Source organism: Orycteropus afer, unplaced genomic scaffold, assembly GCF_000298275.1.
Source record: "Orycteropus afer afer isolate SDZICR_OR568_19922 unplaced genomic scaffold, OryAfe1.0 scaffold00015, whole genome shotgun sequence".
NCBI lineage: Eukaryota > Metazoa > Chordata > Mammalia > Tubulidentata > Orycteropodidae > Orycteropus > Orycteropus afer.
The window spans coordinates 17,385,520-17,409,959 of record NW_006921602.1 but is presented as its reverse complement, the minus strand read 5'-3'; the positions used below and the strand labels follow the sequence as shown (position 1 = coordinate 17,409,959).

The 24,440-nt window shown below is 41.7% G+C and overlaps 1 protein-coding gene across 1 annotated transcript in view; it reads right to left on the bottom strand.

Annotated features, from left to right (window-relative positions):
• The window catches only part of ANXA2 (annexin A2), a 40,795-nt gene that overhangs the window by 15,712 nt on the left and 643 nt on the right, over nucleotides 1-24,440 (bottom strand). The window contains exons 2-3 of the mRNA XM_007958300.2: nucleotides 21,216-21,315; nucleotides 429-523 (exon numbers count right to left, since the gene is read on the bottom strand). Of these exons, the coding sequence (XP_007956491.1) occupies nucleotides 429-523; nucleotides 21,216-21,315 (195 nt within the window). The remainder of the gene's footprint in view (nucleotides 1-428; nucleotides 524-21,215; nucleotides 21,316-24,440) is intronic.

Sequence of the window (24,440 nt, the reverse complement as noted above, 5' to 3'; positions counted from 1 at the left end):
GAGTGCAGCCCTGTCAACACCTTATCTCAGACTTCTGGGCCTCCAAAACTGTGAGAGAATACATTTCTGTTGTGGTAACTTGTTACAGGAGCCCTAGGAAATGAATACAGTACCTGTTGTCACTGTTATTATTCCTATTCCTTTCTAACTTTTTATGCCCAGAACTGCTCCCTCCATGCAGTCTGGGTTGGAGGAGGGTGTTGGTCTTTATGTATGAGCTCCCAAGCACTCCAGGGGCCAGGTATGTGTGGAAAGTAACTCTTGTTAAGAGGCCAAAGGAATACCTTGGATACCCAAATGTTCTAGAAGGCTCTTGCTGGTGACACACTTGCTTCTCTGTACAAGCCAGAACCCATGAAAAGAAAAGACAACGGCTAAGGCAATTAAATTTGGCAAGGAATATTCTCCATCCCTGAAACTGCCTGTACCTTTTTAGTCCTTCTCTGGTAGGCGAAGGCAATATCCTGTCTCTGCTCATTGCTCCGGTTGGTCAAAATGTTGACGATGGTGACCTCATCCACACCTATGGAAATAGAATTTGTGAACAGTGACTCATCCACTTGCTGTATACTTAAGTTTTAAGTAGAGTTTTTCAAGTTGAAATTTCTGTACTGTTTTCTAAACCAAAATACCGGGCATTATGATTTGTTCTCTTTTTTTTTTTTTGTCAGCAACCTCTACCCAACATGTACACCTTCTTTTTCCTTTTTACCTGACAGCCTCAGACCTCAAGAGTAAAGAAACTTTTAAATAATTAAAAAAAAAAAAAAAAAAACACCTATATTTTTCATAGACTGGTTTCTGGAATCAACAGTAGGAGGTGCATTTGTGAGGCTCTGGCATTCAAATGGAACAACAAAGATTTAGTAGGATTTTAAATGAAGGTCCCCAAATTGCCATTTAAATGGGATTTAATAGACAGTAACTGTGAACTGAATTAATAGAGACAATTATTTATATTTACTGCAGGATTACAGCTATATAAGCAGCTAGGTATAATTTCTATAATTATAGAAACTGTCATGACAAATGAGTCATATTTAATATGGCAGTTGTATTTTAATAGCATAATTGATTAATACAATCATACTTATTGAAGACTAAATTGTTTTGTAAGGAAAATAAACGTTCCACTGCTTTTAATCTTCAATAGGCAATTTTAATAATCAATTTTACAACTTTATTAAAAAGAATAAGTGTTTTAATCTAAATTAAATCTAAATTGGGAGTTTTGAAGTGCCACCAAAATATTTTAGTACCTATTTTAATTGGAACATGTGTATTTACAAAGATAAGCAATGCCTTCTGGCATCTGGAAATTTCCAATTTTATATCAAAAATACTCCTAACATGCCATTTAACTTAAGAAAGCACAATTTTAAGAATTCAGAGTGTGAAAAGTCTCTCTCCTGACCGATTATGAACTTTGTCTAATAAAAGGAAGAGTCTTTGACACTGGATATGCAATTTTTAGGTGCCAAACAGACTTGCTAAGCCTTTGAGTTCACAGACAAACCATAAACAGTCTTTCTCTGAAGACTCCTAAATGGAACTGGAGGGGTCCCCTAAGAAACAGAAAGGTCAGAATTGTAATGCTCTGAGGCAAAGGCAATGAGCAGACTGACAGAGGATATATCCTGAATTTTCAAGTGTGTCAGAAAGATCAAAAAGCGTAATGTTAGAATTTCTAGGTATAAAAATAACATTTCAGAGTTAACTGCAGCATCTATTATAACCTTAGCTCCAATTTTTAGAGTAGCCCATGCAGACAAAAGAGTCCAACTCTGAGACTGTTTCAAAGGTGCTTATTTCAATATTTCAACAAAAAGACATTGGTTAAATAAACTTTCCTTTGTCCACATAACAGGATTCTAGGCAGTTATTTAAAATTATGGTATAAAAATATTAACTGACATGAAAAAATGTGAATGTAAATATGCTGTTAAGTAAAAAAAACAGGTAGCAATGCACTATATTCAGTACATGACCCCATGCTTGTAAAATGCAAACACATGCATAATATTTAGACACCTTCACATGAAAAAATTTAATAGGGGTCATCTGAGTGGTGTGATTATGGATAATTTAAATCTTCCTTTTTTGATTATCTATACTTCCAAGGCAAGCTCTGATGGTGTAGTGCCTAAGGCATTTGACTGCTAACCAGAAGGCTGGCGGTTCAAACCCACCAGCCACTCCTCGGAAGGAAGGTTGGGCAATCTACTTCCGTAGTGATACTGCTTTGGAAACCCAAGGAGGGGTCACTATGAGTCGGACCCGATTTGAGAGCAGTGGTTTTTTTTTTATACTTCCAAGAGGAGTCCCTGGGTGGTGCAAACAATTAACATGCTCAGCTGCTGAACAAGATATTGGAGGTTCGAGTCTACACAGAGATGCATCGAAGGAAAGGTCTGTTGGTCTGCTTCCGAGAAATCTGTCACTGAAAAGTCTATGGAGCAGAGTTCTACTCTGACACACAAGGCGTCTCCGTGAGTTGGAGGTGACTTGACAGCAACTGGTTTTGTTTTGATACTTTCAGTGTTCACCATAATGACTACATAAAGGGTTTTTTAACTACATGGTGAAGACATGTAGTTTTCTATTGATCTAGAATCAATTAGTGACTTATCACCTCAAGAGATTCCCAGCACGGTTCTAAACACTTTGTTGTTGTTGTTGTTATGTGCCGTCGAGTCGGCCCCGACTCATAGCGACCCCTCCTTGGGTTTCCGAGGCAGTATCACTACGGAAGTAGGATTGCCCAACCTTCCTTCCGAGGAGTGGCTGGTGGGTTTGAACCGCCAGCCTTCTGGTTAGCAGTCAAGTGCTTTAGCCACTATGCTACCAGAGCTCCTCTAAACACTTTAGCTATAATTAAAAAAACAGTACGTACAATAATTAGGAACTACATAGATAATTCTCTCCAGCTTCTACAGCATCCTAACAAGAGCTATCTTACTTAATCCTCACAATAACAGCAGTGGAGATACACCTATTTCTACTCCTAGTTTATAGATAAGGAAGCTCAGGTCAGAGAGTTTGAGTCCTTGCTCTGCAACTATTATCTGTGTAAACATTTGTCCTCCTTGGGTCTCAAGTAAGGGAGTCTGAACAATGACCTCCAGTACTCTAAGTGGAGTCATGGTTTTTCCCACAAGAGGATCTGGGCAGTTTTCCTTTACTTTCCAACAAGACTTCACACAGGCCTCCTGAGCCCCTCATCACACACAAATGAAACTCAGTCTCTTGTTCCAGCTAGTGCTTCCTTGGAACACTGACAGATACAGTAACTGAGTTCTAATTCACACTTAGGAGTGCTGGTGGCGTAGTGCCCAAGGCATTTGACTGTTAACCAGAATGCCGGCGGTTCAAACCCACCTGCACTCCTCGGAAGGAAGGTTGGGCAATCTACTTCCATAGAGATACTGCTTCGGAAATCCAGGGAAGGGTCGCTATGAGTCAGGATCGACTCGATGGCAGTGAATTTGGTTTTGGTTTTGGAACTCACACTTAGCTTCACTTTAACATGGGCAAGATAGAGTCTTCCAAGGATGCCTTAAGGTTATGAGGCTACTTTGGTGGATGTGGGTATGGGCATGTGCGAGTGCACACCCAACCATACATATCCTTTCCCTCCTTTTCTCTCTTTCTGCCTTAAAAATCCTATGGCTCTAACTCTACATTAATTAACTTTATATTAAGGAGTCCTGGTAGCACAGCAGTTAAGCATGTAATTGCTAATCAAAAGTCTGGCAGTTCAAATCCTCCCTACAGCTCCATGGGAGCAACACCTGGTGATCTGCTCCCATAAAGACTACAGCCTAGAAAACTCTGTGGGGCAGCTCTACTCTATCACAAGGGGTCACTATGGGTTGGAATCGACTCGATGGCACCTAACAACAACTTTAGCTCAGGAAAACCACTGTTTATAAGGTGCTTTAGCCTTCTACTTGGCTTTATCACCCAAATCTAAAAATGCTGAAGAACCTCAACACAATAAAATTATATTCTCTACCCTCAATTCTAATATTTCCTGAAACAAAGTCAGGGGTTGCTGGCCTCAATGCATACCAGAAACACTGACTCATTAAAGAAAAAAAATTATTCTCCATTGGAAACAAATGTCAAGTTTGTATTTGTGCCACAATGTAGTCCCAAGCCAACCTGCATTAGAATCCCATGAGGTACTTATTTAAAACACAGTCTCCTGAGCCCCACCTCAGACCTACTCATTCAGACTTTCTAGGGCTTATGGTCCAGGAGCAGTATTTCAACAAGCTCCTGCTGATTACTTAAGATGCATTAATTATGGTTGGGGAACACAAAAAGTCTTTAGGAATCTGCCAATGTACAAGACCTTTAGGTCACTTCCAATAACTGCTTCTGTGAGGCATAGGGTCTATTCTAATTTTAAGGAAAGAAATGCCTACCTTTGCCCAAACATCCCAGGTAAGAAACAACATCTAACAAGAGCTCATTCCACACACTGCAGTACAATCCTTTGCTCTCTGTCAATGAAACAGCTCTCTGCCTTTTCTTCTACAGCAGCTAGGTGTTAAGTATCCAACCAGCAGAGTCGGAATTCAATCCAATTACTGGAAATCCCCATAACGAACTTGGGTGGTTAACCTGAATCTCACCTAGGAGGCAGCAACAACCAGAGTTTGAAGGAAATCTAAGGGTATTTTACCTAAATCATTTACCAAGCAAACAGCCTGCTGAGATGCAGTATCTAACACGCTGGGACCCTTTACAAGTGAACAATCTGATCCATTCCATAAATGCTAATGTCAGTCACTACAAAGAAATTAAATGGAGGCTATTTCTGCAAGTGGAAGGCCCCTGAGAACCTCTCCTGCATCAGCTATTTCTCCCAAGCCTATTGTCTGCATGTTTCAAGCTGAACTGGAAAGGGGACAAAATCATGGGGCCCAGGACCAATTGCCTCATCTAAGCCACTTAAGGCATAAATGTGCTCATTGCTAGGCTGTAACACCAGAACGCACACATCTGCCAGTGGGATATAACCATCTTATCTTCAGAACACTGCTGCTTCCTCTCGACCCGTCACCATGATTGGTGAGGCAGTTTGTTCCTGAGGAAAACAGCTCAGGACCGGTGGAAGTGGCAAAGGTCACTCACCATTTCTGCCCAGGATGCAGCTGAAGGATAAGGACGGAACACTCAGCTATGTATGTCAGCACAATCATCATCAGCAATGCACAGTGAATGCCAGCGCGCTAGAAAAGCTTTGAATCTAACAGAGTTCCTGACAGCAGACCCAGATGCCTGCCGCGGTCCAGCCGAGTGAAGGGGGGAGCCGAAGATGAAGAACAAGGAGAGGCTCAGACTGATGATCTGAAGCCAAGCTTTATTTTTTGCAGGCATAATATATCTATTCTGAGTACAAAGGCACAGTCATAAACTTTCTTAAAACTTCTTGTTCTTTCCCACGTACACTATACCCCAAAATACAACTTGCTAATCATATCAGTTCTTATAGAAACTCCCTGTTCTTAATAAACATTCTTGTCTGAGAACTGGGAGCATGAGAAGAATAACTTGTACTTGCACCTGCATGCTCAAGGACAAACTTATTTGCAGACTACAAAAAACTGCTTGCACGTCTTCAATGCTGCATAAGCAAAACAGCGTAACCTTGGGACTCTAACAAAGTCCCACAGATGCCCCCAGAGAGAGAGACAAAGCTCTACTGCTCTGGATTTGCACTTTCAGACCACTCACATTCCAATGCTTAGGAAGTGTTTGCTGAGCAGAGGGGCCCAGGGACTACGAGAAACTATGGGTGGGGCAAAAGCTCAAGAATGTAACAGAACTGAATAATGCTTCCTCTTCCTTTTCCATTCTGTTCCCTTCTGATGGATACAGATGATCACCAAATAATGTACACAAAGGCCCACAATTATGATGAGTGATGTAAATAGGGAGAAGGGATTCCATAGAATGTAAGTGAGAACACAGCAAACTCTGTTACCCATCCAGATTGCTAAATTTTTCTTTCAAAAAGTAGTAGAAGTTAAGGTTTTCAAGATTTCTGAGAAAGTGAAACACATTTATTCAGCTCCTGGACGGCAGAAATGGTTTGCCCTTGACTACTAACCTAAAGGTTAGCAGTTCAAACCTACCCAGTGGCTGCATGGAAGAAAGGTCTGGGGACCTGCTTCTGTAAACTCTATGGAGCAGCTCTATTCTGTACCACATGGGGGCTCCATGAGTCAGAATCGACTCTTATATTGATGGGTTGGGTTTGGGTTTATGGAAAACAGCACAATGAAAGTTTGAAGCATCTACTCCTTGAATAAATGCTATCTACAGAAATGTTTTCAACAGTAGGGTCTGACAAGGCACACAGATAGGTCACAGTCACTATTCTAAACGGCAGTCAGCCTGAAGCTATGGCTTTGTTAGGTGAATGCCACAGGGAGCCCTGCCACACCAGAGTTCAAGCAGAAAACTCTGGGGTCCCAGGCCCTTGTGACTATCTTCAGTATTTTCAAAGCATGAAGAACATTTCCAGTTTAAAATGATAGCTGAGTCCAAAGCCACAGAATCAGCCCCCTGGAGTTTTCTCCTCTCTGTGGATAGAAATCCTAAGTCAGCTCCCCAGGCTGGCATTCCATGGAAAATGTGTGTCTGTATTGTCCATGGCAAGGAACCAACAGGCCATTCTCAACAGGATGCTGACTCACATCTGCCAAGACACACAAGACTGCACAAGGAGAAAGGATTTCATTTGTGTGTGATAAGGGACTCAGGAGACCCTGGAAGTGGAGGCTGACTTGTCAAAAAGTAAAACTGCCCAGATCCTCTCCTCATCTAGCTCATGGGGAAGGACTATGACTCTGCTTAGATTAGTTTCTGAACATATCAGTATCAAACCTTAGAAGAAAAGTATCTTTACAAGAAGTAGGTCAAAAGCATTCACAGAGAGGAGAGTGGCACAGATCCATGGGTGTGTCAGTGTGGACATATATTATTTATTTTAATACTAGCAACCATTTACTGAGCATCCACTATGTGCCAGGAGTCTTTGAGTGGTGTAATGATTAAGCACACTGGTGCTAACCGAAAGGTTAGGTTTAAGCACCAAGAGGGGCTTTGAAAGACAGCCCTGGTGATCTACTTCCAAAAGATCAGCCATTGAAAACTCCATGGAACACAGTTCTACTTTGATACACGTGCAGTTCCCATGACCAGAATCAACTTGACTGCAACTGGTTTTTCAGTTTTACTATATACCAGGCATTTTAATAAGTCCTATTGTATTATAAAGATGATTTTCTTTTGAGGTTTGCTTTACATACATCTTAATGACCTCTGGTTGTATAGTGGTTAAAGCATTCACCGCTAACCAAAAGATCAGCAGTTCAAACCCACCAGCTGCTTCTGTCCAAGAAAGAGGAGGTAGTCTGCTTCCATAAAGCGTTATAGCCTTAGAAACCCTACAGAGCAATTCTACTCTGTCCTATATGGTCACTGAGTCAAAATTGACTCGACAGTAGTGGGCTTGATTTTGGCTTTACATATATCCTATCAGAATTCTCACCATACCTCCAAGAGGTGGGTATTAAGTTATCCCCACATTACTTGGTAATAAATATCTATTTTTGTATCAGTTTAGCGATTTTTTTTTCCTATATGCTTTTCTCAGGATGCAGCATTTGACTGCTAACCCTGGTGGTTCAAACCCACCAGCCACTCCTCAGAAGGAAGGTTGGGCAATCTGCTTCCATAGTGATGTTGTTGTTGTTATGAGCCGTCGAGTTGGACCCAACTCATAGCGACCCTTCCTTGGGCTGCCGAGACAGTACGATACCGCCTCAGAAACCCAAGGAGGGGTTCCTATGAATCGGATCCAACTCGACAGCAGTAAGTAGATAAATACTCAATCTCTCTAACTTCACCTTTATTTATTTTATTGTGCTTTGGGTGCAAATTTACAGAGCAAAATTTGTTTTACATTCAACAGTTTGTGTATTTGATTTCATGGCCCGATTACCATCCCCAACCATAACCCACTCTCCTCCCTTCCCTTCCCTGTGACCCCCCACACACACACTGCCCTTCTTAACTATGCACTCCTATCTGTCCAGCTTTCCCTCCATGGGAATGCTACCCCTCTGGTGCCCCATGGCTGACTGCTCCAAGGGTTCTATCTCTATAGAGTAGGTGGTGCATCACCCTGGGCGGGATGTTCTGCATGTAAGTTTTTCTACTGTTGGGCTGAGAGCCAATCCTTGGGAGTGAACCCTATCCCAGGCCCAAAGGGTATTATTACAGGACCATAGTCTTGGGGGTCACACCAGACTTCATCTGAGCAGTAATTCTGGTCATTATTATTCCAACTTCCCTTTAAACCAGACTTCCTTCAATGAATTAAATCATTGACACCTCTCTCTCCTGTTGCCACTGAGTCGATTCTGACTCAGCAATAGAATAGAACTGCCCCATAGGGTTTCCAAGGCTGTAAATCCTTATAGAAGCAGACTGCCACATCATTCTCCTATGGAGCAGCTGGTGGGTTCAAACTGCCAACCTTTTGGTTAACAGCCAAGCTTTTTAACTACTGAACCACCAGGGCTCCACTCTATCCCTTATTTATGAGTCAGGTTTGTAGCTTTTTGACTTTATATTTTGACACTACTTTGCACCACACTCCTCAATCTCATTCTAAAAAAGAAGTTGGGACAGTAACTATGTCCATATATTCATATAAAATTAGACTTACTCTTCAGTACCAGACATAGACACATTTAATAATCTGCACCAGTGGTTTGCCACCCAGTAACAATGCATGGCCTCTGAAGAGATAACCCAAGCGTTAGGAATTGAATTGTGTCCCAGAAAAAGTTATGCTGTTATGAGGTAAACATTTACACTAGGTACATACACTCCTTGGAGAGAACAATCATGGGAGAATAGAAGGGCTGTGTATGCACAGAGAGTCAGCTCAGGGGGCAGGAGTGCACAGAGGGATGGACAAGGGGAGAAGAGGGGAGGGAGCTGTTGGTAAATTGTAGTCAATGTCATGAGACTAAGTATATGTGAACTGTTGTATGGAAAGTGAATTTGCTCTGTAACCTTTCACCCAAAACACAATTAAAAAAAAAAAAAAAAGTTATGCTATACCTGTAACATGACCTATAATATGACCTTGTGCCTATAATATGACCAGTCTGGAAACAGGAGTTTCTTTACGTTAATGAGGGCATACCAGAGAGGTATGGATCCTAACTCTTATCACTTCCAAGTGATGTCCTGTAAAAAGAATAGAGTAGAGACAGAGACACAGAGACATGGAAAGTTACCCACAGATGCATCTGTAACCAGCAGAGGAACGACAAGGATTGCTGGCAGCCACCAGAAACTGGGAGAGATGCCCACAGAGAGAGATGACATGGTTGAGACCCTGATTTGGACTTTTAGCCTTCAGAACTGTGAGAAAATAAATGTCTGTTCTTTAAAGTCAGCCACCTGCTGTTTTTTTCATTATGGCATCATTAGCAAACTAAATACCAAAAAAACCAAATTCACTGCTGTCGAGTTGGACCCGACTCATAGCGACCCCTTCTTGGGTCTCCGAGGCAGTATCACTATGGAAGTAGATTGCCCAACCTTCCTTCTGAGGAGTGGCTGGTGGGCTTGAACCGCCAGCCTTCTGGTTAGTGGTCAAATGTCTTAGGCACTACGTCACCAGAGCTCCCCTTATGAAACTAAGACATTAAGTTTTTCCAACAGAAGGAGCTAGAAGACTCTCCTGGGGAGACAGCCAATAACAACTTGGCAGGAGAGAGGCAGGCCCTCATAACAAGCCTCCTAAGCCAACATATCATCTACCTACCGGGTGTGATTTTAGACAAACATAAGCCTCTTCCTTCCCAACCCCCATCCCCCACCACACCACTGCTCAAAAGCACCTTCCCCACAGTCAGCCATGGTGCTGCCTGGCCCCGAATTCCTGCTATCAGAATCACCTGTCTGGACCATTCGGCTGAAGTGAGCAGTCTGTCTTGAGAGGGTCTCTCACCAGGAGTGGGACTCCTGTGCAGCAACAAATGCAGTGCTATACAAACTACATGAGATTCAGAACTGGGGGATCTTGGGGCACATTAGTCACCTCCTTATGGCTTGGCTTCTTACCCTGTAAATCAGAGATCATGGTCTTACTTATTTTACAGGGATGCAGCAAAGACTGGCTGAGTTAATGATCGGGAAGTCTACAGCCACCTTTTTTTATTTTTTTCAATTGTGATTTGGGTGAAAATATACAGAGCAAATTCATTTTCCATACAGTAGCTCATACATATTTTGTTTCATGACATTGACTGCAATGCCCCACAGTGTAACAGCTCTCTTCCCACTTCCTCCCCATAGTTACTTCTTCCCTATGTCCTTCCTTCCCATGCACTCCCATCCCCCTCAGCTGGCTTCCTATGCAGACATGAGCCTTCTGTTCTCCCATGACTATCACTCCAAGGAGTGTATCTACCTGATGTAATATTCACCCCATATGCCTGTCTATTGTTTGGCTGGAAGCCACAGAAGTAAGTTCAGTTCCTGACATGAAGGGTAACTAGAGACCATAGTCTTAGGGGGTCTCACCAGGCTCTATCAGACCAGCAAACCTGGTCTTTTTGTTTTAGGATTTTGAGTTTTGTTCCACACTGTCCTCCCACTTTATCCAGGATCTCCTGCACCTATCCTCCGAGTGGTTGACAGTGGAGCCGGACACCATCTAGTTCTTCTGGTCTCATGGTCATATAGGCTGAGGATCACATGGTCTACCAGTCCCTTGGACTAATAGTTTCTATGCATCTTTGGTTTTCTGCATTCTTCTTTGTTCTGACGAGGAGAGACCCATCATTGCATCTAGATGGCCACTTGTAAGTTTTTAAGCCTCTAGTTGCCATTCACCAAAGTAGAATGTGGAACAATGTTTTTGTATAGTATGTTATACTAATGAGCTTGATGTCACCTGTGACTACAGTCCCGAGCCCACAGGTCTGACTACTTGCCCCCTCTACAGCCTTCTTCACTCAGCTTCTTTGTTGCAGACCTAGCATGCATTTGATTTGTTGTTGTTATTGAAGTATACACAGCCAAAAATACACCATTTCAACAATTTCTACATGTACACTTAGTGACATTGGTTACATTCTTCAAGTTGTGCTACCACCCTCCTATCCTTTTCCAAATTATTCCACCATCATTATCTTAAGCTCACTGTTCCTTGAGCTTCTCATCCAATGTTTCAAGTGGCCATTGTCAATTCGATCCCACCTAGGTAATTCTTTAAAATAGCACAATAGTCAAAGCAGAGGAACACATTCTATTTCTGGTCTGTGGAAATATAATGCACAGAGGAGGATGGGGAAAGTTTTTGTCATCAGAACACATTAGTTTACTAGTGCAGCCATGTGATCAATTCTGCCAGCTGCCTGAATTGATAGGCCTGGGGAATGGGGTGCCTCTCACAGCTCTGGCACTGTCAGAGGACATGGTCCCAACACAAGAAAAGACTGGTCTCACTAAGTGCCAAGGACAAGATTTGGCTTGGGGGGGAAAAAAAAATGTCTTCTGTTTTCATTTTGCTCTGATCTCCCCTCAGCCGGGTCCATAAGAAAAGATTTAAAGTGTAATCTAGATGGTAATACCATTGGATAATTGAATAATATAGAACCCTGTGTGCCTTCCATTCATAAAATTCTATTTCTGAAATATTCTAGGACCTGCAGGAAAACACAAAGTAGGCCACCACTCAAGATTCAAATCAAATCAAATTGTAAATGAGGGAATATGCATAGAACGTAAGCACCATTTTGGGCCATGCTTCTCCATCAGCCTCATGAGACAGAAAATTTAAAAAATCTAAACAGGTTCAAAAGAAACCAGCATGCCCACCTCAACACAACTGATAATGGAAAAGTTACTATCTATCATCTCAGAATTGCTGATACCAGATAAGAGTGCCTGTGTGGCACAAATGGTTAAGCACTAGACTACTAACCAAAAGGTTCATAGTTCAAACCTACCCAGAGGCATCTCAGAAGAATGGGTTGGCGATCTACTTCCAAAAGCTCATAGCTTTGAAACCCCTATGGAGCAGTTCACAGCTAATGAGAACACTTCCATTGTCCCTGGGTGGCACTGGTGTACAGATTTCCTCAGGGAAAGAAAAATCAAGAACCAAACCCACTGCCATCAAGTCAATTCTGTTTCATGGTGACCCTATAGGACAGCAGAAATGCCCCACAGGACAAGAGCAGACGGCCTCATCTTTCTTCTGTGGAGCGGCAGGTGGGTTCAAACCACTGACTTTGTTATTGGCAGCCAGATGCTTTAAACACTATGGCATAGAAAGTTAAGAATTTTTTTAAAAAAGGAAAAAGCTGAGAAGAGGCAGGTGACTAAAACTGATAGTTACAATTAGAAAGGCATCAGGGACTCCTTTATCCTATTTCATGGGTTACCTGGCTTGCCACATAGACAAGTATTACAAAGAAAATCTGTGTGTGCACAGTAAAGGTGGCTGTGACTCAGTCCTGACCTTCTTTGTCCCCAGCACTGCTGTAAGAGAAGAACTCCATCTAGAGTAAGTTTGAATACAAAGTGGGGAAGGCTTGGCAACTGGAAGCCTTCTGTTCCGTTCCACAAGCAGGAGCAGCTGAGGGTGAGAAAGCCCTGGGCTGCATGAATCACAAATGCCCTTTCTCACTCATACTCAGGGCTTTCTGTTGGTCTGATTCCTCACCTCCCATCCCCACCAGAAAGATTCGACACTGACAGGGGAGAGAGAGGTTCCTTCTCAGTGCCAGTCTGCCTCCTGACACTCTCAAGAGAATATACTTCAGGTGTTCAGACAACACCAAAAATACACACCCTGGCTTGCTTTTCATGAGCATGGCAAGTTTATCTTTTGGCCATGCTGGAATCTTGAGCAGTCCCATTTTAAAAGCTAGAAAAAACAAGTGGAAAAACTTGCTGCAGTTTAACGCTTCTATACTTATGCTTCTAAGGGGGGAAAAAAGATCCCCTTTTTACATCCCTTCCGGAGAACACAAATACAGCTAAAATCAAAACTGGCAATAATAACAGGGCAGCTCACTCCCCTCCCTTCCCACAGAGAAACCAACGCTGTACCAGTTCATTAGCACTTGCACTAACTCTGGGGTTGTGCTGCTGCTAATTACCATCTATTTTATGTAGTCTAGATTCATCCTTTTCTAATTTAGCTGACTTTCCTTTCTAGTTATTTAGACCCATATGGTAAACCATTCACAGCTGTGTTGTACACTCCACAGTATATATTTAACCCAAGGCCAATCTAGACCAAGAGACTCCTCCGGATTTAAGTCTCAGAAGCCTCTTGTTAATTAAGCAATAATACCACTTTTGCATGGCTTTACTTGGTTTCTAAGTCGACACAAATTAAGGTAAGTAATTGGATGGTGTACCTCCACCCAAAGCAGACACAAAACAATCATGCATTTGGTTTAGGTCACATATTCAAGAAACACTCAGATTCCTTCCAACTAGAATATAAAAATCAAGCAGACATCTGAGAATGGGCTGCACTTATTCAGTGAAAACGGAACTAAACTCCCTATGGGTCAGTGATCCCCCCTAGGGGAAGACAGATTCTTGAATTGTCCTTTGCTGCCTCATCACCATGTGTGCAGACATGTCCCACCACTCACCTGTAGTCACTTGTGTTCTGTATCTGTGTACCCTGTAATTACTCTTTGGGTTCAATGTTTAGGTCCTCACACAGTTTTGTGAACCTGGGCATTACAATCAGTTAATGAAATAAAATTCTTGCCTTCAAGGAGCTCACAGTCTAGTGGGAGAGACAAATCCATACATGAATAATTCTAACATACAAGAGCTATAAATGAATATGCAATACATACAGACCAAGGAATAACTGAATCTGCCTCCTCCTCAAAGAAAGCTTGGAGAAGGGCCTGTGTATTGGCTTAGACTGTGAAGTGAATGGGAGCTGTCTGGATTCTGGAAGTGGCAAGGGAGGGGCAGCGTCCTCCAAGATGAACAAAGGCAGAACAACATTCTGTTTGGCACAGTAACTACAGCCTGGAGAACGGAGCTAAGAGAATCTGGATGGGATGAGGCAGGTGCTATAACAGCCCACATGAGAGAGGAAAAGGGATGGAGGAGGGCTGGCTAAGGGGCTTCTGACCAGTACAGGCAATGCCTGCTCATAATCTCTGCCCAGCTCCTCCCCCTCCTAACAATCCATACCAGGCCAGGCCTACTCTTTTTTATATCCTTGTGTTAAAGGTAACTGATCAACAGGTATGTCTAGGCAGGGGGTAGTGTGCCCATGACCTCTATAGGGTTGGCAGACAATATTTCTACATGTCTATTTGTATGCGCTGTAACAATGTCCAGGTATATAATAGAGCTGACAAGGGGTAAGTTTGTGGTGGCCTCTTGGCCACAGCCAGCAGCTACCTAGAGAGAGCAAGTAATTGGACCTGTGGGCTTGGGACCATGGTCACAGGGGACATCAAGCTCAACTGGCATAACATACTACACAAAAACATTGTTTTACACCCTACTTTGGTGAGTAGCAACTGGGATCTTAAAAGCTTGCAAGTAGCCATCTAGATGCAACAACAAGTGTCTCCTCATCTAGAGCAAAGAAAAATGAAGAAAACCAAAGACACATGGAAATAATTAGCCCAAGAGACTGACAGGCTATATGATCCTCAGCCTATATGACCATGAGACCAGAAGAACTAGATGGTACCCAGCTATCACTATCAACCACTTGGAGGGAGATTGGTGCAGGAGATCCTGGATAGAGTGGGAGAACAATGTGGAACAAAACTCAAAATCATAAATAAAATAAATAAAAGACCAGGTCTGCTGGTCTGATAGAACCTGGTGAGACCCCTGAGACTATGGTCCCTAGTTACCCTTAATGTCTGGAACCAAACACACTCCTGTGGCTCCCAGCCAAACAACAGATAGGCATATGGGGTGAATATTTACATCAGGTAGATACACTCCTTGGAGCAATCAATCATGGGAGAACAGAAGGGCAGTGTTTGCACAGGGAGACAGCTGGGGGAGGGTGGCAGTGTATGAGAGGGAAAGACATAGGGAAGAGGTAACTATGGGAAGAGAGCTATTACATTGTGGGGAATTGCAGTCAATACCATGAAAGAAAGAATGTATGAACTGCTGTGTGAAAAGTCAATTTGCTCTGTAAGCTTTCACCCAAATCACAATAAAAGAGTTTTCTTTTAAAGAAAAAAAAAAAAAGGTAACTGATCAACCCTCTGCCACAGGTGACTTGCCTCCAGCTCTCCTTGAAAGTACAAAGACAACAGGGAAGTCAATGATACATCAGATGGAGCCAGTGAGGAATGCTGCAACATGCTCTGCATGTCGGCATGCACATGGGCACGCACACACACGCTATCACACACGCTATCCTTATCTCTGGAGGAGAACCAGATATTCATCTGTTCATTATCCACTGGCTTTTGTTTGAATTAGCATTTGAAATCACTATGGGCTGGATTGCCTTGAGGGCAGTGGGTTTGGTTTCCCCAGAAATAAACATGATTAACTTACAGGTATATTTCTTCCAGTGTTCCCTTCTGTACACTCAAAAAAAAAAAAAAAAAAAAAAAAACACAGCTAACACCTTTAAGATATTAAGAGTGCCTAACTTATAGGCTCACTGTAAGGATTCAATGAGATAATTCATATAAAGGGTTCAGAACACCTCGCACATAGCAAGTGCTCAGTAAATGATCTCTAGAAGTAGACTCTGTGTACATAATATCTGCACCCTGATCATTTATTACTTATTTTAACATATTAATTTTCATGAGTTGTAACTGATTCCATGGCAAGAGATTTGGTTTTTTAGGTTATTTTCCATGTTATTAAAAACTTTCCATATTATTTACATTATGTAGTTACACTCCTTGGGGAGATCAATCATGGGAGAATAGAAGGGCTGTGTATGCACAAGGGCTGTGTATGCACAGGGAGACAGCACAGGGAGTGGGAGTGCATAGGAGGGAAGGACACAGGGAAGAGGTGGCTATGGGGAGGAAGCAGGAAGAGAGCCATCGCATTGTGGAAGATTACAGTCAATGTAATGAGACAAAGTGTATGTGAACTGCTGTACAGAAGATGAATTTGCTCTGCAAACTTTCACCAAATCACAATAAAAATAAAAGGAAAAAAAAACTGTTCATATTGCTGCTAATGGGTATAGGATTTCTTTTAAAACCAAACCTACTGCCACTGAGTCAATTTTGACTCATAGTGACCCCATAGGACAGAGTAGAACTGTCCCACAAGGCTTCCAAGACTGTAATCTTACAGAAGCAGACTGCCTCATCTTTCAACTGCAGAGTGACTGGTGGGCTCAAATAGCTAACCTTTTGGTTAGCAGCCCTAATGCTTTAACCACAACACCATCAGAATTCTTTTTAGAGTGATGAAAATGTTCTCAAATTTACTGTGGTGGTGATTACACAACTTTGTGAATATACTAAAAACCATTATAATAATCAGTTTACACAGGTAAGTTGTGTAGTATGTGAATTGCATTTCTAAAAAATGCTCATAAACTTTATTTTTTATGTCTACATGACAGACATTTTATAGACATTCTATGTAATGTTGTTGTTGTTGTTGTTATGTGCTGTCGAGTCGGCCCCGACTCATAGCGACCCCTCCTTGGGTTTCTGAGGCAGTATCACTACGGAAGTAGGATTGCCCAACCTTCCTTCCGAGGAGTGGCTGGTGGGTTTGAACCGCCAGCTGTCTGGTTAGCAGGCAAGTGTCTTAGCCACTATGCTACCAGAGTTCCCATTCTATGTAATAGAACCAACCAAAACCAAACCAAACTCACTGCCGTCGAGTAGGATCCAACTCAGAGCGACCCCTCCTTGGGTTTCCAAGGTGATATCACTATGGAAGTAGATTGCCCAACCTTCCTTCCAGGCACCCAAAAATGAATTGATTTTTAAAAAGTGGTCCTCAGTATAACTCACTGGACATTAAATCTGGAAGAGAAGAGTAACTAAAGCTGGACCACAAATGTGAAATGCATTAGATGTCAATAAGACCATAGCCATAAAATGTTTTTGTGCTTCAAAATAAATCAAGGCAAAGAAAAAGTCCAATCTTAATAAGTGGGTAGCACAACATCATTGTGTTTAAGAACTCAGGCCTGAGGCTGGATAGACTTGTGTTCAAAACCCAACCAAAGCCAAGGGAATTGGATCTTGTTAATACCAACGCGTGTCACCCATAAATTGGAGATGATAGAATACTACTTCAGAAGATAATCTGAAGTTCACCCAAGAGAAATGTTCCTGAAGTGCTTGGTGCAATGTCTGTTCAAAGCACTCAATAAATGATGACAATGATGACGTCAGTTGCTTTTAATCAAACTGGAATGTAATAATTAGAATCTTAGTCCTTCAGATGTTTCTGCTTATAAACTACAGTATTAGTCTACTGATTCAGAAAGAGCCTGGAGGTGTTTTTATTGCCATGGGAGTTTCACCTGTGACCAGAGTTCATTTGTGCAGTCTGTACATTCCAATCTGCTAAAAGCTTTCTCATGCAGGGATAAAAGAAGCCTTTGTCCAAAGCCTGTAAAAGGCACCATCATCTTTATCTGATCAGTTAACTGTTAAATTCGAGTATATTTCTACAGTGGCAAGCTGGGAAGCCACAAGAATTTAGGCACACCCAAGGAGTGAGACAGAGTGAATTTTAGGAAAGCAGAGTGCGCAAATGTGTATGTGTGTGTGTGTTAACATATTTTGAGCACTGTCTATATGCAAGGCACTATGATTAGTGCTTCAGATTTCATTTCATTAAATCTTTAAAACAACCCTGAGTGATAGGTATTTGATTAGCCCCATTTTACTGCATAACATCAGCCAATGAAAATCCTATGAATCTCAAAGGTCTGATCTGTAACTGATCATGGGGTGGTGCAGGACCAGGTAGCGTTTCATTCCATTGTCCAAGGGGCCACCATGAGTGATGGGCTGACTCCATGACAGCCAAAAACAACAACAACATAGATAAGGAAACCGAAACTTAGCAAAGTTAAGCATTTTCCCAGAGCCAGATACAACAAGTGGCAAAGCCAGGAACTGAACCCAGGCTTGCACATGCCCTCATCCACTAAGCTCCACTGCGTAGACATGACTGTAGTGAGCATAAGCTCTCCTGATTTTAGTTTCGTTTTGTGTTTAGCTTAATTTTCTGATCAACTTCCTGATTTCCCAACCTGACCTTTGACAAGCACAGTGATTTAAAACCAAAAAACAAAACTCGCTGACATCAAGTCAAGTCTGACTCATAGCAACCCCCAATGGAGGCAGTAAATCTTTGTGGAAGGAGATTGCCCCATCTTCCTTCTAGTGATTTAAAAGCATTGTAAAAAGATGACTTTTCAATGGTCTAATTTGAACACTTCATTAATCTCCATTCTGTTGTCTAGGCAGCCATCCTGGGGGGTGCCCCCCTGTGCCAGATAGAAAATAAAGATGTTTTCAGGCAGAGGATGCAAACCTTGAGTCTTGTTAGACCCACAGGACATAAAGGGATCTTTCTACTTTTCTGCTTGTCTCTGAAAACAAAGTCACTCGGTTTCTCCATGGGTTTAAGGAAAAGTGACCATGCAATTTATCCTCCACAATAAGAAAGCTCAGAGAGTGAAAGTGGCCACTGTTAGTAAATGGGCCAGGCATAGACTAGGATATTTGGCCACCTTAGTTTTACGTTCCCAGATCAAGCCTGTTGAAGTACCCTGATTTTCAGTGAGCAATATATGAATTCTACACATCGGTAGGTTAATTCAGAATCCCTGAGTGCTGGATGGTGCAAATGATTAATGTGCAGAGCTATTAACCAAAAGTCTGGAGGTTCTAGTCTACCCAGGGGCTCCTCAGCAGAAAGACCTAGAGATCCGCTTCTGAAAAACTGGCCATTGAAAACCTATCAAGCATGGTTCTACTTTGACCTGCATGGGGTTGCCATGAATCAGAGTCAACTTGACAACAACTGATTTACTGGTCAGTCATTTAAAACATGCTACTTAATAAAGAAAAATGTTGCCTGGCTCTTGGGCAATGGGACGAGTCAGCAGCTGCTCTCACTGCAGGGTCATGCCTGCATCTCATTCTAGCCTCATAGTGAAGGAAGTGCTTTGTTTGAAAGGAAAAAAAAAAAAGTGTGGTGAGTCTACAAGGTTCACCACAATAATCACAACGTTTCCAGGGATTCAGGGGATGGAGCAACCCCAAAGACACATGGTTCATGAACATCAGCCAAGAGAGTATGATGTATTTATTTTTGTAGATGCGTAAGACAACATGGTGACCTGAACAAGCACTTGCTCAACTCTAACCAATTAATTCTTTATGTGCTTGATTTCCAAAGAGGCTTGTATTTCTCCTGGTCCTCTGTTACTCATCTTGAAACTCGAGGAAAGACAGTCATCTTGACAGTGCTTCTAATTCAAGCTCTAAGGCTAAAGAGTAGCATAACTTGTAGGTTAAAAAAAAAAAAAAAGCTTTAATTTTTCACCCATTAGGTCAATCTAAGAGCAAAGGGATTTAGGTGCTAATCAAAAGGTCAGCAGTTCAAACACACCAACCACTCCACGGAAGGAAGATGGGGCGATCTACCTCCGTAAATATTTACAGCTTTGGAAACCCAACAGCGGTCTCTATGAATCAGAATTGACTTAATGGCAGTGAGTGTGCTTTTTTTTTTTGCTTTTAAGAGCAAAGTAATAACATCTTCTCAGCATTTTTTTCAACAAACATAATGATATTTAAGGGACTTTAGACCAAGAACGGTTCTTAGGGATTGAAGATCATCATGACCAACACTTTCCTTCTAGAAGAGAGTTTGAGTCCATCCCAAAGCACACACCCATGGGGTTAGACTTCCTGGCTCTTACTCAGGCCTGTTTCAAAATTACATATTTTACTGGACAAATCTGCTGCAAATGACCTCTTTAAAGTGTTCAAAAGCAAAGATACCACTTTGAGAACTAAGGTCCAACTGACACACACCAAGGTATTTTCAATCACCTCATATGTATATGAAAGCTGGGAAGACCAAGGAAGAATGGATGCTTTTGAATTATGGTGTTGACAAAGAATAAGGAATATACAGTAGACTGCCAGAAGGATGAACAAATCTGTCTTCCAAGAAGCAAAGTGAGAATACTCAGAAGTGAGGATGGTAAGACTTCATCTTACATACTTTGGACATGTTATTAGGAAGGACCAGTCCTTGGAGAAAGACATTGTAACATGCTTGGTAAAGTAGAGGGTCAGCAGAAAAGAAGACGACTTGATGGACAACACAATGAGATGGACTGACATACTGGCTGCAACAAGTTCAATGGCGCAGGACCAGGTTTTGTTCTGTTGTATGCGTAAGTTGGAATCGACTCAACAGCACCTAATGACAACATTTCCATTTTATTATACTATTTGGATAAAGGGAGCTCTGATAGCGTAGTGCCTAAGGCACTTGACTGCTAACCAGAAGGCTGGCAGTTCAAACCCACCAGCCAGTCCTCGGAAGGAAGATAGGGCAATCTACTTCCGTAGTTATACTACCTTGGAAGCCCAAGGAGGGGTCGCTATGAGTCGGGTCCAACTCAACAGCTCATAACAACAACAATTTGGATAAAATACTTTCTCAACACTTTAGATCTTCTGTCCCAAGAAGGAATCCCTCAGTGGTGCACACGGGTAATGTGCTCAGCTACTAAACAAAATGCTGGCAGTTTGAGTCCACCCAGGGGCGTTGTGGAAGAAAGATTTGGAGATCTACTTCTGAAAAATCAGCCATTGAAAACCCTGTACATTTAAAGAAAAAAAGAAAAGAAAACTGTGGAGCGAGTTCTACCCTGACACACATGGAGTCACCATGAGTCAGAGTTGACTTGAATGGCAGCAGGCTGGTTCTACCCCAAGAAAAGACATAGAGAGGAACAGACAGAGGAAGGAAGGAGAAAGATGTTAATAAGGTGGATCTGGATCCACTCAAAGTTCTGTGACATTTTCAAATGATCAATGTTTGGCTGTTTGAGTGAGAATGAAGACATGACTCAAAATGCCTCAGTCAGACTTTGACAAGAGGAGAATGAACGTATCACCTACCTTTGGTCTTGATGGCCGTTTCAATGTTCAAAGCATCTCGCTCAGCATCAAAGTTGGTGTATGCTTTGACGGACCCGTATGCACTTGGGGGCGTGGAGTGCTGAAGTTAAAAGACAGGCATACACAAATAAAACACATTTAAGATCCTTGCATTGAAAAGACAATTCCTAAAATAAAATGTTTTTCCATTGTTTCTTGTAACGATTCAAATCATTCTTAGACCAACAAAAAAAAAAAAATCACTACTGTTGAGTCAATTCGACTCATATTGACTTCTTCTTGTGTTTCTGAGGCAGTACCTGTATGGAAGTAGATTGCCCCCCAATCTTCTGAGGAGTGGCTGGTGGGTTTGAACCGCCAGCCTTCTAGTTAACAATCAAATGCCTTAGACACTATGCCACCAGAGCAAGATAACTACTATATAAAATAAATATATTTTATAGAAAAATATAAAATATGTATGTCTACTCTTATTTTCACTTCTAGTGGAAGCTCAACAGCAGACAATGAAAAGCTGAAGACTTGAAAGCACCAATTTATTCCTGAGGGTTTTGAAGAGCATTAACCTGAGATGTCAACAATTTGAAACAAGCTAAAAATGTAGAAATGCCTGAATGACAAGTGTATACAGCCAAGTTTTTGCTACAGGCACATGGATTTCCAGTGGGTCTGTATTGTTGAGCTTACAATTCTTTAAAAAGCAAATGTAAAATGCTTGCTGGCTTAACTCTGACCATCCAGATAAGTGAGGAACAGCATCTTCTTCCTTTCTCTACTGCTGTACTGTGCCCACCACTGTGGCATCAAGGTGGTCTGGCCCAATGGCCCACATCCTCTCTGTGTTTGCCAACTTCCTATTCTCCTTCTTCCCTATATCCTCCCCCCTCCTTCTTTAATAGTACCCCCTCTGCCTACCACTTTTCCTGGTATTTTTTTTTTTCCTTATTGCCTTTAAACCATACCTTCATCCCTTCATCCTTTTCCAATGCTTTTCGAAGCCCATTACCCTTCCTGATCTGATGGGACAGATATACCTCCACCCCAATTCCATCCCACTCCAGACTGGGTAAGGACAATGGCAGGCTTCTACTTCTGTTCTTCCCAAAATAGTCATTTCCCTACTTCTTTGAAATGCTCTTGCAACTTTTCTCTACCCTGCCACCCAGTACCCAAAGCAAAGAGAAGATAAAGAGAATGGATTACGCGGTTCTGGTTCACTAGTGGATCATGGAAGCATATGCCACTGGCCTACCTTCAATGTCAAGGCATCTCATCCCGCAATGCCCCAACTGAACGACCAGCAGCATCCAGTACACAATGTCCATTCATAATATCATGACTTTGCCCTGGCTCTATCTGGAGAGTGAGGTGCCCTAACTCAACTCTCCACCCACAGGCATGTTCTGTACAAGTCACCCAGGCACCTATACTGTTTGATTTTATTAGCCATGAGGTTATGTAGGTAAGCAACTAAGATGCCAGCCTCTCAAAGGTCTCCCAGGACATGCTGGAAATCTAAGCTCAGGCTTAGATAAAATGTTTCAAAACGTACTTGTGAAGACTATTTTGGACAAACATTAGATACAGTTAACATTTAAACTGCAACACAAACAGATTACCAAGGTATTTTCCTTCTAATTTCACTATTTAAATTTTCCAGGAAGGTTAACTCAATGGAAATTGAGGCAAACATTTGGAAAAATCTAAAGGCAAAGTGTTATTTTGGAATACTTAGTGTATTCACTATGGTAGCTACAAAATGTGCGTGGAAATCAAGGGAAAATATTTTCCCATTTATTAACAGTGCCATCAATTATTTACAAAGACAGGCAGTCTAGTCCTGAGCCATTTCACATGTGGTTTCATTTACCAGGGGATATGCTGTCTTGCGTCAAAAATGACAGTGATTCACTCGAACCACAATAAAAAGTTCAAAAAAACCAGTAAGTGGGCAAAAGTTTTTGTGCAAACAGTATATACAGTATCTCTGGAAACAAAATTAAATTTATAACTCAGACATTACCTATAAAATCTGTTATCTGAAAATCAAATTATTGAGGTAAAAATGATCTTTAAAAAAAAATTTATTGTGATTTGGGTGAAAGTTTACAGAGCAAATTCATTTTCCATACAGCTGTTCTTACATATTTTGTTTCATGACATTGACTACAATTCCCCACTATGTAACAGCTCTTTTTCTACTTCCTCCCTGTAGCTACCTCTTCCCTGTGTCCTTCTTTCCTATGCATTCCTGCCCCATGAGCTATCTCCCTATGCAAATACTGCCCTTCTGTTCTCCCATGATTGATCATTCTAAGGAGTGTATCTTCCTGATATAATTGTTCACGCTGTATGAGGCAAAGTGATCTTTTCTTCCCTTAAAATATTAAGGAATATGTGGCATTTTCTATTTCACTCCCATCTCTCCAGGTAGAAAAATGTATCAGACCAGAGTATAGTAACTTCAAAGGGTGTATGAAAAGGCCTGTCATAAAACCTGACACTGAAAACAATCTAAGAATCGAATCATTTAGAAAAAGAAATCATTTAGCATCTGGACTTGTCTGGACCTCAACATGCAGCTTGTATTATTGCCAACAACAGTAACCACACATGTTCCAAAAAGAAGACTAAAATATACAGGTTTTATACTCCATATAACCTGTACTTGCACAAGCCCTCCACACTAAACACTTTGATGACAAGCACCATAGACAATACAGAGAGTTCTGTACAGCAAACCAGGCAGCTGTCAACTTGCCCTCAGTGCATTTTAATTTCAATGGAAACATATTTTGATGTATCATGCAAGATACCATTAGAAACCGGTCTAAGTGGTGAGTTTTTATAAAAGCAATTTCTGCCAAGATGACCTGGATGATGTATGGCCTTATTAGATATTTTAAATGCATAACTTACATTCCAATTGATTGTCAAAGTATTTGAAATGAGTTTCAATTTCCTACATAGCTTAAAATATTAATCATAAAAGAAGCAAATGCATCAGAATTCCCAAGTTCATGTAGTTTTAATAAATGACAATTAACTTTAATTATGAGCTCTGGTAGCGTAGTGTCTAAGGCACTTGACTACTAACTAGAAGGCTGGCGGTTCAAACCCAACAGCCACTCCTCGGAAGGAAGGTTGGGCAATCTACTTCCGTAGTGACACTGCCTTGGAAACCCAAGGAGGAGTCGCTATGAGTCGGATATGACTCAACGGCAC